The sequence below is a fragment of the Pipra filicauda genome, unplaced genomic scaffold (assembly GCF_003945595.2).
Source record: "Pipra filicauda isolate LSUMZ 115617 unplaced genomic scaffold, ASM394559v2 scaffold585_size263788_pilon, whole genome shotgun sequence".
Lineage (NCBI taxonomy): Eukaryota > Metazoa > Chordata > Aves > Passeriformes > Pipridae > Pipra > Pipra filicauda.
In genome coordinates, this window is record NW_024104737.1 from 94,405 (window position 1) to 109,473 (window position 15,069).

At 65.4% G+C, this 15,069-nt stretch overlaps 3 protein-coding genes across 3 annotated transcripts; 1 reads left to right on the forward strand and 2 right to left on the reverse strand.

Annotated features, from left to right (window-relative positions):
- Window positions 1–186: 186 nt before the first annotated feature.
- Window positions 187–3,164, reverse strand: CIART (circadian associated repressor of transcription). The gene is made up of 5 exons (XM_027728026.2): window positions 2,570–3,164; window positions 1,972–2,281; window positions 1,651–1,726; window positions 1,333–1,411; window positions 187–936 (listed from the first exon to the last, which is right to left on the reverse strand). The coding sequence occupies exons 2-5, from the start codon at window positions 2,200–2,202 to the stop codon at window positions 654–656; spliced, it is 669 nt and encodes a 222-aa protein (XP_027583827.1). The 5' UTR covers window positions 2,203–2,281; window positions 2,570–3,164; the 3' UTR covers window positions 187–653.
- A 199-nt stretch (window positions 3,165–3,363) lies between these two features.
- On the forward strand, window positions 3,364–7,096 carry CA14 (carbonic anhydrase 14). Its single transcript, XM_027728018.2, has 11 exons — window positions 3,364–4,051; window positions 4,193–4,213; window positions 4,927–5,106; window positions 5,189–5,331; window positions 5,824–5,919; window positions 5,991–6,057; window positions 6,145–6,302; window positions 6,376–6,502; window positions 6,615–6,635; window positions 6,716–6,800; window positions 6,929–7,096. The coding sequence occupies exons 1-11, from the start codon at window positions 4,000–4,002 to the stop codon at window positions 7,008–7,010; spliced, it is 1,032 nt and encodes a 343-aa protein (XP_027583819.1). The 5' UTR covers window positions 3,364–3,999; the 3' UTR covers window positions 7,011–7,096.
- Window positions 7,097–7,281: 185 nt separating this feature from the next.
- APH1A (aph-1 homolog A, gamma-secretase subunit) lies at window positions 7,282–9,990 on the reverse strand. The gene is made up of 7 exons (XM_027728022.2): window positions 9,863–9,990; window positions 9,139–9,297; window positions 8,877–8,950; window positions 8,636–8,758; window positions 8,430–8,557; window positions 8,015–8,138; window positions 7,282–7,815 (listed from the first exon to the last, which is right to left on the reverse strand). The coding sequence occupies exons 1-7, from the start codon at window positions 9,973–9,975 to the stop codon at window positions 7,751–7,753; spliced, it is 786 nt and encodes a 261-aa protein (XP_027583823.1). The 5' UTR covers window positions 9,976–9,990; the 3' UTR covers window positions 7,282–7,750.
- Window positions 9,991–15,069: the final 5,079 nt, after the last annotated feature.

A 15,069-nucleotide genomic window follows, 5' to 3' on the forward strand; every position in this document is an offset into this window, starting at 1 on the left:
GGGGGGGGCACTCGGGGGTCCCGGTGGGATGGGACAAGGCGACCCCAGGGGACGGATCGGACCCCCCTGGGGACAAGAAACCTTCCACCGCAGGACGGCAGCCAGGGGACAAGACCCCCCCACAGGGGACAGGACTCCCCCCGGGGGACACGACCCCCCCCGGGGGACAGAGGACACGACACCGGCTGGCCCCGGCCGCTCCCGCGGCGTTTATTGCTTCCAGCAGGGCCGGCTAAGGGGGGGGGGCAGCCCCGCTCGGGGGGGCCACACCCCCCCAAGGCCCCCCAGGCACACTTTGGGGGGGGCACAACCCCCCCAGGCACACTCGGGGGGGGGTCACACACTCCCCCAGCCCCCCCACCCCACCCCTCAGGGGGTTCACATTGTCCCAAGACCCCCCCACACACCCCTCGGGGGGGATCCCACACGCCCCCAGGCCCCCCCACGCCACGGGGGAAGGCACAAGCCAGGGGGGTCCTGGCCCCGCCCCGGGGTTGGGGCTCTGGGGGGGGGAGGGTGGTCGCGGGCCCCCCCCGCCGCCCCCGGTCAGTGGCCCCCGCCCGCGGGGTCTCCCTGACCGCCGGTACAAAACAATCCAAAAAAAGGCAAAGCCCAGAAATGCAGCCGAGACCCCCCCCGAGCCGGGGGGGGCGTCACTCGTCCGGCGCCGGGGGAGGGTCCTGGGGGGTCCCGGGCTGGCAGGGGGGAGTCCCCGCGGGCTGTGACGGCCCCGCCGCCCCCTCGGGGCTGGCGACGGGGGGCTCTCCGGGCGGGCGGCGGCAGCGGGGGGCACCGGGGGGGCCGGCGGGGGGGCGGCGGCGAGGGGGGGTCGCGGAGGGGGGGGCGGCGGTGTCCGGTGAGGCTTTGGAGGCCACGTGGGGGAACCAGAGGCGCAGCATCACCTCCACCTGCAGCAGCGTGCCCAGGTACCGCGCCCTGCGGGGGGGGGAGAGACCCCCGGAGACCCCCGTCAGTGCCGGGCATGGGGGCACCACGGCCGTGTCACTGCACCCCCCCAGGGAGGCTGGGGGACACCCCCCCACTCTGGGGGACAGCCTCCCCATTCCCGGGGACACTGCCCCCAATCCTGGGGATACTCAACCTATTTTTGGGGACACTCAACCCAGTTTTGGGGACACTCAACCCAGTTTTGGGGACATTTCCCTCATTTTTTTGGGGACACTCCCCCCATCCCCGGGGAACACTCCCCCCATTCCTGAAGGACACCCCATTCCTGGGGGCAGCTCCCCCCATTTTTGCAGACAGTCAACCCATTTTTGGGGACACTCAACCCATTTTTGGGGACACTTCCCCCATTTTGGGGACACTCACCCCATCTCTGGGTTCTGCAGCACCCCGATGATCCGCTGGAGCCGGTCCATGGCCACGCTCTGCTGGAAACTGCTCAGCCCTGGGGGGCCCCAAAACCCCTGAGTCCTCAGGGGAGGGGGAAAGGGGGACAAGGGGGGACAGGGGGTGCAGGGACTGCGGGTTTGGGGTAGGGGGTGTAGGGTGTGGGGGGACAGGGGATGTCAGGCATGGGGGAGCGGAGGTTGGGGGGGTTGGGGGGCAGGGGGGCAGGTTTTGAGGGGACAGGGGGTGGGTGTGGGGGGCTTGGGGTGCAGGGGGGACAGGTTTGGGAGGACCCACCTCTGTCGTAGCGGCCCCGCCGCAGCCCCTCCAGCAGCTCCGCCAGCGGGCGGATGAAGCCCCGGAGCTCCCGGCACTGCGAGAAGGGGAGGAGGAGAAGGAGGAGGAGGAGGAGGGTGACTGGGCTGGACCCGGACTGTGGAGGGGGCGTCGTGCCCCCCCCCAACCCCCTTATTTCCCTCTCACCCCTCCAAACCCCCTTTATCCCCCTCCGAGCCCCCCCGTCTGAGGGGAAACTGAGGCAGCCCCAGATGCCTTTTTAGGGCACCAAAACCCCCCCCAGCTTTGGGGGTGCCCCTTATTTTGCTGCCAAACACTCACTTTTTGGGCAAACAGGCGATCGCCGTCGCTGGGGGGGGCGTCTCCCCCCTCCCCCTTCCGCGGCCGCTTCCCCCCCTGGTGGGGCGACGGCGGCGACTCGGGGGAGGGTCGGTCGGGCCCCCCCGGCCTCTTGCGGCTGCGCTCGGGTCCGCGGGAGCCCCGGGGAGACCCCTCGGCCTCGCTGTCGGAGGAGGGGGAGCCACAGAAGCAGGCGCGGGCTGGGGGCTCCATGGTGGGGGGCACAGGGGGGGGCCCCCAAGGGAGCCTCTCCCCGGGTTCAGCTCTGTCGGGGCTGCCCAGCCGAGCCCGCCTGGGGAAGGGAGGAAAACAGAGGGGAAAAAAGGGGGATATTGGGCAAAAGTGGAAAGCAGAACTGCCACGTTCTCCCACGGGAGTGTCGCCCCCCCCACGCCCCCTCAGTGACACCTCCCGCGCCCCGGGGGGGCAGATCGGGCACCTCCCGGTCCTTTCACCCCATCACCTGCCCCCAGCCCCCCCCAGCACCGAAACACCACCGGGCAGGAGCCCCATCATGATGAGGACACCTCCCCTCCCCCTGCACCGGGCCCCCTCCCTGCCCGGTCACGCCGGGTCCCACCTGCTCCCGGCTGCGGCGGTGCCGGTGTCCCCGTGCCGGTGTCGCTGTCCCAGTATCACCGTCCCCGTTCCTGTCCGGTATCAGTGTCCCGGTGCCGGTGTCACTGTCTCTGTGTCGCTGTCCCCGCTCACGGTGCCGGTGTCACTGTCTCGGTACCGGTGTCGCTGTCCCTGGCCCCGTGCTGGTGCCGGTGTCCCCGTTCCCGTGCCGGTATCCCTGTCCCGGTGCCGGTGTCCCTGTCCCGGTGCCGTTGTCCCTATCCCAGTGTCGCTCTCCCGGTGTCGCTATCCCGGTGCCGGTGTCACTACCCTGGTGTCCCTGTCCCGGTGCGGCTGTCCCGGTGCCGGTGTCCTGGTCTCTGTGTCCCCGTTCCGTTCCCGGTGTCTCTGTCCCTGTGTCCCGGTCTCTGTGTTCCCGTTCTCGTGCCGGTCACACTGTCCCGGTGCCGGTGCCGGTGTTCCTGTCCCGATCTCTGTGTCCCCGTCCCGTCCCGTTCCGTTCCCGGTCCGCCCTGCCCGCGGCGGCCCCACGCGGACACGTGCGCGCCCGCACGTGCCTCGGCCCGGGCCCCGCCCCGCCGCGCCCCCATTGGCCGCCGCGCCCCGGCAGGGGACGTGGTCTCCCCGCGCCCGCCCCGCCTCCTCGCTCTGATTGGTCCGCGCCGCCGTCCGGCGCTGATTGGCCGGAGGGAGGGGCCGTGGTCACGCCCCTCCGCGCGCCGATTCGGGGTCCCGCGTGAGAGGGCCCTTGGCCGCGCCCCCAAATCGGCGGCCACACCCCCTCAATCACCCTCCAATGGGCGGTGGCCTCGGCGGCGCGTCCCGGCCAATGGGCGGGGCGGCCCCGCCCCCGCGACGTTACATAACCGGGGCAGGGCGGCGCGTGCGGACCCACGTGGGGGCGGGGCGCCCAAGTGACGTCACCGCCCGCTCGTGGGAACGGGGCGCGGCTTCCCGAGACAGGGGGCGGAGCCTTGGATAGGGGGCGGAGCTTCCCCGGGAGCGCGTGCAGGGGTTTCCCCGGAGCCCCCCCCCCGCCCATGGCCCCCCCCATCCCCACCTCCCCCATCCTCACAACCCCCAAAACCTCCCGAGGCCAAGAGCCCCCAGCCCAGGTTCCCCCATGAGGCTCAAAGTCATCCCCCAGACCCCCAAACCCCCACCCCACGACCCTCCACGAGGCCCAGGGCGCCCCCCGAGGCCCCAAACCCACAGACCCCCCCCGAGCCCCCCAGCCCCAGAAACCCCCCACTCCAAAAGCCCGGAGTTCGCAGCCCCACAGGACCCCCAAGCCCCCACGGTCTCATCTCCCCCCTCCTCACGCCCCGGGCATGGCCACTCCAGCCCTCCCCGTCCCCCCGGGGGGGCCCGTCCCCCAGGGTGGGTATTTAGGGCCGGGCTGGCAGCACCCGGCCCCCCGTGCCCCCCGCCATGCTGAATGTGCTGCTGCTGCTGGGGGGCCTGGCCCCCGCCCTGCCCGCCGGTAAGTCCCCTGGGGTCCCCCTGGGTCCCCCCCGCGAGTCCTGCTCTGGGGTGCAGCCCCAGCCCCCCCCGGGGTGCCCCCAGACCGGGTGAGGGGGGCTCAGCTGAGCCCCCACCCCAACACGTCTGCTCTCCCCTGCAGGTCCCCACTGGGAATATGAGGGTGAGTTGGGGCCCCACCCCCCCCAGGGACCCCCCATTTATCCCCACTCCCCAAACCCACCCCCCAGGTTCCCCCGGAGCCAAGGGGCTCACCTGGGTCCTCCCAGACAGGGGAGGGAGGTGGGTGGGTGACACCCCCCCGACACCAGGTCCTCCCAAATGGGAAGGATGTGGGTGGGTGAGGGTGGGTGACAGCCCCCACTGACACCTGGGGGCCCCAAGGTGGGAGGGGAGTGGATGGTGCAGCCCCCCCATGCTCCTCGTAGTCACCTGGATCCCCCCAAATGGGCAGGAGGTGGGTGGGTGACACCCCACAGCGCCCCTGCCCGCACACCTGGGTGCCCTAAGTCGGGTGGGGGGTGGATGGGTGCAGCCCCCCATGTCCCCCCTCTGCCCTCTCCGGGTCCCCCTCGCTCCAATGGTCCCTTTGTGCTCCTTTACATAAGGCTCCGGTGCCAAATCCAATTAGGATCCGGCCTTGGCCAAATCCCGCTAAGCCCCGTCCCGCGGGCCCAGGGGACCCATGGGTGCCCCCCCGGCCCCGCTTTGTCCCCGCTCCCCCGGCCGGAACAAATGCCCCCAGCAGATTAACGAGGCCCCGGGCATTGTCACCCGTGTCCCTGCCCGGGGGTCACGGGGCCCTGCTGGCTGAGGCTGGGGGGGCCCACCCGCACTCTGGGGGACACTCTGGGGGACACTCTGGGTGTCCCCCAGGCCCCCACGGGCAGCAGCACTGGCCCGAGGGGCACCCGGCGTGTGGGGGCCGGGCACAGTCGCCCATCGACATCGCCACGGGACGGGCACGGCTGGACCCGGCGCTGCCGCCGCTGCAGCCCCAGGGCTACGACCACCCCGAGACCCCCCGGTTCACCCTCGCCAACAACGGCCACACCGGTGAGTGCTGGGGGTGGGGGGTCCGCGGGGGGCCCGGCGTCTCAGCCCCACTGAACCCCCCACCCTGCCCCTTGTCCCACAGCCGTGCTGGCCCTGCCGCCCTCCCTGCAGCTCCAGGGGCTCCCCGGGGCCTTCGCTGCCGCCCAGCTCCACTTCCACTGGGGCCGGCCCGGCCACGCCGCCGGCGCTGAGCACCTGCTGGATGGGCACCGGGCACCTGCCGAGGTACCGGGGGCACGGGGAGGGAAATGGCTCAGGAAATGGGTCTGGGGATGGGAAACGGCACGGGAATGGGGTGGGAAAGGGGTCTGGGGGTGGAAGAAGGAGGATGGGAAGAGGGGTGGGTGAGGGAAATGGCGTGGGAGTTGTGTGGAAAATGGCTCTGGAGGTGGGAAATGGTTGTGGGAAGGGGTCTCGGCAGGGGAAACGGCACAGGGACTGTGTGGTGCAGGGGTCTGCAGGCAGGAATGTGGTGCAGGGAATGGAAGTGGGGTTGTGGTGTGGGAATGGGCAAGGAAATGGATCCAGGGATGGGAAATGAGTGCAGGGAGGGGACGGGGTGCAGGAAGGAGAAACGGGTGGGAAACGGGAACTGCTCTGGGCACAGGCAGTGGGTCTGGGCACTGTGGGAGGTGCAGCAGTGTGGGATCGGGGGGGTCAGTGGGGGTGTTGGGATCGGGGCTGGGGGGCCCAGCGGGGCTGTCGGGGGTCCCGCAGATGCACGTGGTGCACTTCGACGCGGAGCGTTTCTCCGACGCGGGCGAGGCTCAGCACCACGCGGGCGGGCTGGCCGTGCTCGGCGTCCTGCTGGAGGTACGGACCCCAAACCCACCCCCCCTGAGCCCCCAGACCCACACTGACACCCCCCTCCCTCGCTCCCCCAGGTGGGCGCCGACCCCCACCCCGCCTACGACAACATCCTGAGGCACCTCGGGAGCATCCGCTACGCAGGTGAGGGGGGCGAGGGGGGAAACGGCGGGGAGGGACCCCAAATACCCCCTCCCTGCGCCCCTCAACTGCTCCCACCCTGCCCCCCAGGACAGTCGACGTCCATCCCCTCCTTCAACGTCCAGAACCTGCTGCCCCAGCGCCTCGACCGCTACTACCGGTACAACGGGTCCCTGACCACCCCCCCCTGCTTCCAGAGCGTCCTCTGGACCCTCTTCCCGGAGCCTGTCCACATCAGCCGGGACCAGGTAGGACCAGCTTTGGGGGGGACACACCCCCGGGTTTGGGGGACTCCTCAGTGCTCCCCCGTCCCCGTTCCAGCTGGAGCAGCTCCAGGGAAGCCTTTACTCCACGGAGGAGGCCGAGGCAGAGCCGCAGCTCCTGGTGGACAATTTCCGGGCCCCGCAGGAGCTGAACCAGCGGCCGGTGCTCGTGTCCTTCCCCAGGGGTGAGCTGGGGGGGCGAGGGGTGGGAAGGGTCCCCCCAAACACCCCTCAGATGGCTCCTGGAGCCCTGGCCGGGCACGAGGTGCCAGCTCTGACCCTGCCCTTCCCTTGCAGAGCCCGAGGGATATTCCACAGGTACGGCCGGCCCGGGGGGCTGGGATGGGGAGTGTAGGGGGGTCTCCCCAGGCCCCCCTGAGCCCCCCCGTGTGGCACAGGTGAAGTCATCGCCATCATCTTCGGCGCCGTCGCCGGCTGCGTCGGCCTCTTCCTCGCCGTGCACTTCGGGGCCAAGCGGATGCGGTGAGACCCCCCCACAGCCCCTGCCCCTCAGAGGGACCCTCCCCTGGCTGCAGGGGAGCCTGGACCCCCGAGGCTGGACCCCCAGAGCCCCAAGGAGGGTCCCCCTCACCCGTCTCTCCCCCGAGCAGCTCGAGGCGGGCGCAGGCACAGGACGTCGTGTTCAAGGCCTCCTCCCGCCGCTCCCCCGGGGACAGCGGCATCTCCCGCTGACCCCCCCACGAGGACCCCCCTGAGAGACCCCTCACCACCCCCCAGCCCCCCTAAGGACCCGGCGGGGGTCTCAAATAAAGCCCCTTTTCCCCCCCATTCCAGTGCTGGTGACTCTTTGTGGGGCGGGAATGGGACCTTCAAGGGGCTTCGGGGCCGGATCCTGTCACACCCCTTCCAGGAACCAGGACCCCCCGGTGCCCCCGGGGGTGGGAGCAGAGCAAGATGGGAGTGACCCTCTCCCCTCCTCCACTTCCCCTCAGCAGCCACAGCGCTCTTAGAAAAGGGTTTTACTCTGAATCAAAAAAATAATTTACCCCCCACTGCACCCCAGAACCCCCTGGGAACCGAACAGGGGTGAGGGGGGCACAGCACCCCTGGCCAGAGCCCCTCACCCCCAGAGCATCACCCTGAGGGGGGCACAGCACCCCTGGCCTAGAGCCCCCCACCCCCAGAGCACCAGGGGCAAAGATCCCACCAGGGGAGGGAAACACAAGGGAAGGGAGGGTGGTCTGCCCTGCCCTGAGCCCCCCCAGGCCTGGAGCTCCCTGGGATACTCAGCCCCCCCTCTGCCTTCCCCACAGCCACAACCTGAGGGAAAAGTGTAACAGAATCTGGGAACAAAGGGAACAGGGCCCTGGTCAGGCTCCAAACGCCCTGGGAGCACTGGTCAGACCCCAAACCCGGGGCAGACAGGGGTGAAAGCAGTGGTGGAGTGTCCAGCTGTGGGGCCAAGGCTCTGCTCACTCCTCAGGGGGCAGCTGCAGCGCTGAGTAGAGCATGACCCGGCCCTCGGGCTCCTGCTTACCTGGGGGGGTAAAGGGGGTGAGTGTGGGGCGAGTTCTGGGGGTGGGGGTGGTTTGGGGGTTCATGGAAGCCCCCAGGAACGCAGCCCCAGTTCAGTGAGACTCATCCACCCCCATCCCCAGCGGCTCTGGGCCCCCCAACCCCCAGAAGGGGTCAGAGCCCATCCCAAAGTACCCCCCACTCCCCCAGACCCCCCTTACAGGAGAGGCACTTGAGGATGTTGTGGAAGGAGCCGCCGGCGGTGCCAAAGGCCCAGAGGCCGGTGCAGAGTGTGAGGATGAGGATGGGCCCCAGGCTGGCCTCGTACCAGGGGTTCAGGAAGGTCTGGGGGATGCAGAGAGACGGGTCACACCCCCCACCAGCTCACCTGGCCCCCCCGAAACAGCCACAGCAGGGAATGGGGTGCCAGGTCCTGCAGAAACCCAGCCTGGATCCCTGCTGAGCCACATTCCTCCCCAACTCCCCCAGAGTCCAGCAGATCATCCCCTGTGTGTGCCCCTAAATCCTGCACCGACCTCCTCCCCCCAGGGGCTGGGGGTGCTCAGGGGGGTGTAACTCACCCCACAGCCCCAGCAGGGAGTGAGGGGGTCCCGGTGCCCCCTCCAGAGGACTCACCAGCCCCGAGACGAGCAGGTGGCCGCCCACCACCAGCCCCAGGCCCCCGGCGCGGCGCCGCTCGCAGGCGTCGAAGAAGATGACGCCCCAGAAGGTGTGGAGCAGCACCAGGGCCATGGTGAGGAAGGCTGTGGGGAGAACCACGGGGCCTCAGATCCACAGCCTTCCTCCTCCTCCTCCTCCTCCTCCTGGTGCCCCGGGCTCACCAGAGGTGATGAAGTAGTACGGGGAGTCCCCGTGGATCCCCACCGTGCCCGGCCCCGCCGAGTCCACCAGGGTGTTGACGATGGAGAAGACGCCGCTGATGATGCCAAAGGAGAGCCCGGACACTGCGGGGGGAGCCGGGGGTCAGGGGAGCCCCCCCGTGCCCTCCACAGCCCCCGGGGAGAGCTGGGAAAGCCGGGAAAGCCGTGTCAGCTCCGCCCCGGAGCCCGCAGGGCCGCTCACCGTAGGCCATTTGCCGCAGGGAGATCGGGGACCGCCCATCCTCGCTCAGCGTCGCCAGCCCCTCATCCGCCTTCCTGCCCCGCCGGGAGAGAGCGTGAGCCCCATCCCACGGGGCAGGGAGAGCAAACACAGCCCCTTCCCAGAAAGAGACTCTGCGGGGCTCCCCTGGACACAGAGCCCCAAGCCCAGCACCTGGTTTGGCTTCCCCGGCCCCCCCCGGGACCCCCAGCAGAGCTCCCCCGGCCCCCGGGAGGGCTCTCACTTGAGCAGTTTGAAGCAGGCGAAGCGGCAGAGCTCCTGCAGCAGGACGGCGGCGGCGGCCCCGGGCAGCAGCAGCGCCGCGTCCTCCCGCCCGCTGAGCTGCACCGACACGGCCCAGAGCAGCGAGGCGGCGAGCAGCGACAGCAGCCAGAAAAACGCCCTGGGGGAAGGGGGGGGACGGACAAGGGACGCGGGCAGCGGGATCAGGCGGAGCTGCCCTCGGTACAGCCGGGCTGGGACACCACACCCCCCCCCCAGCTGCACAGAAATGAGACCTCGGCGCTCTCTGAGCCCTCAAATTGCCCCCGAACTGCCTCCTCACCGTCCCTCTCAGTGCTCCCTCACAGCCACCCCTCAGCCGCCCGCCCGGCGCCACCAGCACCCCAATGTGCCCCAATGTCCCCTCAGACGCCCCCAAAGGCTCCTCAGCCCCTCCCAACGCCCCTCAACCCCCCCCCCCAAGACTCTCAGACCCCCCAAAGGCTCCTCAGCCCCTCCCAACGCCCCTCAGCACCCGCCAATGGCCCTCGAGACCCCTCAACGGCCCCTCAGGCCCCGCCAAGACCCTCACAGCCCCCAAAGGCTCCTCAGCAGCCTCCCCAAGCCCCTCAGCATCCCTCCAACGGCCCTCGAGGCCCCTCAGACCTGCCCCCAAAGCCCTCCATACCCCCTCTCCGGCCCCTCCACAGCGTCCCCCAAGCCCCCCTCGGCCCCCCTCCGCTCACCCCGCCACCAGGACGATGACCCGCAGCGGCTCGGCCGCCACCGTGAGCAGCACGAGCGCGGCCGCGGGGCCGAACGCGATGGCGGCGCACCCGAAGAACACGGCGGCGCCCATGGCGGCCGCGCCACAGCGCCCCCTGCCGGCCAGGAGGACTCGGACTCACGCGCCCAAAGCGGGCCCGGAGGACGCAGTCACAGCGCCCCCTGCCGGCCCGGAGGCCGCATGCGATGGGGGCGGTGGTGGGGGGGGTAGGACCAGTCCCTGGGGACAGGGGACACTCGGGACAGGGGACACTCGGAACAGGGGACATTCGGGACAGGGGACACTTAGGACAGGGGACACTCGGGACAGGGGACACTCGGGATAGGGGACACTCGGGACAGGGGACACTCGGGACAGGGGACACTCGGAACAGGGGACACTCGGGACAGGGGACACTCCGGGACAGGGGACACTTAGGACAGGGGACACTCCGGGACAGGGGACACTCGGGACAGAGGCTGCGCTGAGAGACACCTGACACAACCTGTACTCAGCGTCACCCATCTGCAGTGTCACCCATGCCCAGGGTCACCCATGCCCAGGGTCACCCATCCTCAGTGTCATCCATCCCCAGCATTATTCTATTCTATTCTATTCTATTCTATTCTATTCTATTCTATTCTATTCTATTCTATATTCTATTCTATTCTATTCTATTCTATTCTATTCTATTCCAATTCCATTCCGTTCCACCCTATCCTATCCTCAAGGAATTCCTGTCTAAACCAGCCTTTTTCTCTATTCCAAGGCCCTCACGTCTCCCATTCCGATTCCACACACACCACCCCCCAACCCCCCCCGCTGGTGCAGCTGTTTACAGAGGAGCTGGGAAGGGCAGGAAAACTTTATTTAGACTAAAAAATCCCCTCGGGGGGGTGGGGGTGAGAACATCCCGGCCCCAGAGCCCTTCCGTGTCCCCCCCGTGGGATGGGCAGCTCACCCCACCCACCTCTGAGCCACCGGTGCCACGAGGGATGGGGTTTTGGGGCTTTCCTTCATCCATCTCCACGGTCTCCACATCTCCTGCAGGGAAAACTCCAAACAATGCCCCCCCCACCCTCCAGGCGCTTCCGCAGGGATCCTGCAGATGCCACCTCCTGGGCACGGGGCATTGTTCGGGGCATTGTTCGGGGCATTGTTCGGGGCAGTGCGGGAGCCGCCGGCTGCCGTGGATTAACTTCCCTTCTGGTTTCGCTTCCGCCTATTAAAGCTGGGAAATGACACAGCTCTGACTTCATCCCACCTTCCTCCTCCGAGTGAAACCCCTGGAGCTTTTCCAGGGGTTTCCAGGATCCACCGTGCGGGATGCCCGGAGCATCCCTGGGATGCAGCTCCCTGGGCACAGCAAGGACCAGCAGCCTCCTTCTTCTTCCTTATTTTTGCCTCCTTTTCCTTCCTTTCCCCCTCTTTTCCTTCCTTTTCCCCTTCTTTTCCTTCCTTTTCCCCTTCTTTTCCTTCTTTCCCCCCTCCTTTCCCTCTCCTTTTCCTTCTTTTTCTCCTCCTTTTCCTTCCTTTTCCCCCTCCTATTTGAGTTTTCCCCCAGGAAAGGCATCGCTCCCTTGCTGCTCCATCTCTGTGGCATCTTTTACTGTTGGATTTTGGCAGAAAAGCTTTAATATTAACATAGAAAAAACAAGGCAATAAAGTAGACTGAGCAACGCAGGGATCTGGGGAATAGGAAACAAGGTTTTGGGATGGGAGGCAGAAAAGCTGTTGGGTTGGCTCCTTGCTGTGGCTGAGATGGGTTCACTCTGTGTTGCCACACGTGAAAAATGAGTAAGAAAAAAGGTAAAAAGGAAAAAAAAAACAAACCCATGAACAAAAATAGAGTGTTTTCCTTTTCCAGACAGAAACACAACTCCAGCCCCACACCTGGGATGCAGGATGCAGCTGGGATGTGCCAGCTGGTCCCAGCCAGGGAAGAACAGCCGTTTCCTGCTTCTACCACCTTATGGCACATTTTATCCAGGTCCCTTAGTTTATTCTCCAGGTTTTCCCAGTTTTTGCAAGTCTGACATGATCACGCCCAGCCCCGAGGAGCCGTTCCCAGTGCTGAGCCAGCAGATCCCACTGAACTCTGACTCCCAGCTCCCACGCCATCCACTCATCCATCCCTGTCCTCATGGACCTTCCTCGCCCCTTCCCTCCCCATCCCTTTAATCCCAGGATATTTTAACCCTTCCCTGCCCCCCCCCAGCAGCTCCAGCCCTGGCAGGATTCATCCCAACGAGGTCAGATTTCTGCTTGGGTTGGGATTTTTGAGATTTGATGTTATTTCTGTGGGTTGAGAGGAGGGTTTGGAGAGATTCACTTCCTGCTCAACATTCCTTGGCACTTAACCCTTTGTTGAGCATCTCCCTACAGATGGGAGAAGCCCCTTTGGCAAAGCAGGGAGAGCCCTGGGACGTTGGGAATTGGGTTTGGGATGGCAAAGTTCTTCAGCTGGGTCCACTCTTGGTTGGAAAAAAAGTCTACTTTGAGGAATTTTTGGCTTAAAATCGTTTTGTATCCTTGTCATAAAATCTATGGGAATTCTTGGTTTAAAAATCAATTGGAATTCCTGGCGTAGCATCAACAGAAACCCTCATCTTAAAATGGATAGGAATTCTGGGCTTAAAATCCATAGGAACTCTTGGCTTAACACCAACAGGAGTCCTTGGACTTAAATCAACAGCCCGAGGAGGGGAAATGCACCACCCACTGTGACTCTCCTGGTGGTCGCCCCGGGGGTCTCCACACCCATCCCGGTGGTTTTCCCTCCCCTCCTGCAGCCCTTTCCCTCTGGTCCCACCTGGCCCAGCCCAGTTGTTGCCATTAAACCCCCTCTGCCCATGGAAAACCCACTTCCCCTTTCTCATCTCGAGGAGGAAGCTCCTGCTCCTGCTCCCATGAGCACCCACAGGGGGGGAAAAGAGACCCAGTGAGGGGTTCATGAGGAGGAGCATCATCCTCCCGCTGTTTTCCCGGAGAGATTGGAAATATAGGGCTGGGAAAAGATTTTACAATGGGGAGAATGTGCCTTGAGGGATGGTGGATACAGACAAGGGGAGAGCATGGGCTGCGCCTCCTCCCGGGGTCGTCCCATGTCCGACCACCCTCCGTCTGGGAATGGTTCTCTTTCCAGGTGAATTTTCCCAGTTATAAATTTCTTCTTGTCCCTGGAAGTGCCCAAGGCCAGGTGGGACGGGGATTGGAGCAACCTCAGCTGGTGGAAGGTGTCCCTGCCCACAACAGGGGGGTGGGACGAGATGAGCTTTAAGGTCCCTCCCAACCCAAACCATCCCATGATTCCCTGATTCCACACCTCAAAACAGAGCTCCTCCCGTACTATCCAAGACTGATCTTGCTCTTTGCTGATTTTCTAACCTCCACGTCTGAGAGTCGCCAAAATACTGGTTTTACACCACCTGATTCATCTCTGTCTCCTTCACTTCCCCTTTTCCTTCCCCCTTGAGGTTCTCACCAGCTCTCCCCCACATCCCACTGATGAGCCCCTCACTGTCAGCTACTCCCCACAAAGCAGAAGGGCTGGGTTTCCTTTTCCTCCCTGTTTTCCCTCCAAGAAATGTTCTTCCTATTTGGTTTCTATATTCAGAGAAGGAGGAGAACCAGCAGCTGATCCAACACGGGCCAAGGAGCCGACCGGGAACACCGGGCACGGCTCCGGAATCATCCCAGCCCAGGGTGTTTTTATCCACTATAAAATAAATACATGACCGTTCGTGTTTCTTCTTCATGATTAAGAAACCGAGGCACGGGAAGGGGAAACGAAGCCAAGACAAAAAAAATCCCCCAAGATTTCATGGGAAGTCAGGGCTGACTCTGCCTCCCAGTCCGCGTCCCTGCCTTCGCCTCTCTCCCAGAAGGATTCGCTATTTATAGCTCCGCTCCGTTAGAACATAATCAAAACCATCCTCCCTCCATCCCGGAGTTCATCCAGCGGCACTAACCCTCCCCGGGGGGGAAAAAACTTCCCAAGATTTGCAACTCAGCCTTTGCCACGGGCGGCTCTGCCCGTGCCGGGGCGGCGTCGCGGGCAGCGCGCGGGACACGCTCCTGCCCGGCCTCGCCCGCCGGGCACGACCCGGGCGCTGCTCGGGGCTACCAAGGACATCGAACCGCTCGGCCCAGCTCGGCCCAGCCCCCCCCGAGTCATTTCCTGCCTCCGTGGGGACGGGCTCGAGAAAGTCCCGCGGAGCAGCGACCAGCGGCAGACGACACCCAAGGCAGGAGGATGAACTTCTTCATCGCCGCGCTCCTGGTTCTGCAGTTCGTGCCAGGTAAAGCCGTTCCCCGGCTTCTCCCCCGGGGGTTCTCCGGGGGCACTTTGATTTTATCTCGCTGCTCTGACGATTCCCACGCTCCTGAGATGCCGCGGGGCACCCGGGGGGGGAGGGATGTGGGAGGCTGAGAGGTCTTGGGGTGTTGGCTTGGAGAAGGGGGGGCTGCGGGGCAAAGAAAACGAGGGGAAAGCACGGTGTAATTACTGGAAGTTCCATAAAGTCCGTGCTTGGAGAACAGTGGGATAACGAATGTTCCCCACATTGAGTTCAAATCGTTTGTAGATTCCAGCTGGGAGCTATTAGAGACACAGACACGGAGGAAAAAAAACCCAACAGGATTTCCTGGAGAATTAGGTGGGCAGTGCGGAGACGGGGGAGAGCGGATGGGGGTGTTGGGGGAGGAAACCCCCACTTGGAGCTGCTTGGGGATGAGCACAATGTTCCCACCTCTCTGGGAAGGTGGGATACGGAGCAGCACCGGCTGAGGAGCTGGAAACTGCGGCTCTGCCACGCCAGGAGCCTTCAGCCTCCTCCTCCTCCTCCTCACTGAAGGTGAGGTGTTAAAAGTGGGAGGATTCCCAGCTGGGAGCTTTTTTTGCTTTTTTTGGGGGATATTATTCTTAGCGTGGCTCCAGTGCAAACACAACAGCTGACTGGAAATAACTTCCTGGGAAAGCATGGGATAATGTGCCCCAGAGCTGGAGTTCGTGCCACTGGAGCATTTTCAAAGGATGAGCGTGGGAAGGAGCGGGGGTGGGAGGGCAGGTCCCCATTTCAGTTCAAATTTCCCCAAAAGCTCGGGATGGGGGTGGGACAGACTGAGGTGCTGACACAGCAACGGGCGAGGCTGTGTCGTGTCCCCCAGTCCCACCCCGGAATCTCC

Excerpts from the sequence above, each read along its gene's own strand:
- CIART (XM_027728026.2), bottom strand. The coding sequence starts at position 2,202 with ATGGAGCCCCCAGCCCGCGCCTGCTTCTGTGGCTCCCCCTCCTCCGAC. Across the intron at positions 1,727-1,971 it reads ATCGCCTGTTTGCCCAAAAA|TGCCGGGAGCTCCGGGGCTT; the intron begins GTGAGTGTTTGG and ends CCCTTCTCGCAG. Across the intron at positions 1,412-1,650 it reads GCGGGGCCGCTACGACAGAG|GGCTGAGCAGTTTCCAGCAG; the intron begins GTGGGTCCTCCC and ends GGGGCCCCCCAG.
- APH1A (XM_027728022.2), bottom strand. The coding sequence starts at position 9,975 with ATGGGCGCCGCCGTGTTCTTCGGGTGCGCCGCCATCGCGTTCGGCCCC. Across the intron at positions 8,951-9,138 it reads GCCTGCTTCAAACTGCTCAA|GAAGGCGGATGAGGGGCTGG; the intron begins GTGAGAGCCCTC and ends CCGGCGGGGCAG. Across the intron at positions 8,759-8,876 it reads CCTGCGGCAAATGGCCTACG|TGTCCGGGCTCTCCTTTGGC; the intron begins GTGAGCGGCCCT and ends CTCCCCCCGCAG.
- CA14 (XM_027728018.2), top strand. The coding sequence starts at position 4,000 with ATGCTGAATGTGCTGCTGCTGCTGGGGGGCCTGGCCCCCGCCCTGCCC. Across the intron at positions 5,332-5,823 it reads GGCACCGGGCACCTGCCGAG|ATGCACGTGGTGCACTTCGA; the intron begins GTACCGGGGGCA and ends GGGGTCCCGCAG. Across the intron at positions 6,636-6,715 it reads GCCCGAGGGATATTCCACAG|GTGAAGTCATCGCCATCATC; the intron begins GTACGGCCGGCC and ends CGTGTGGCACAG.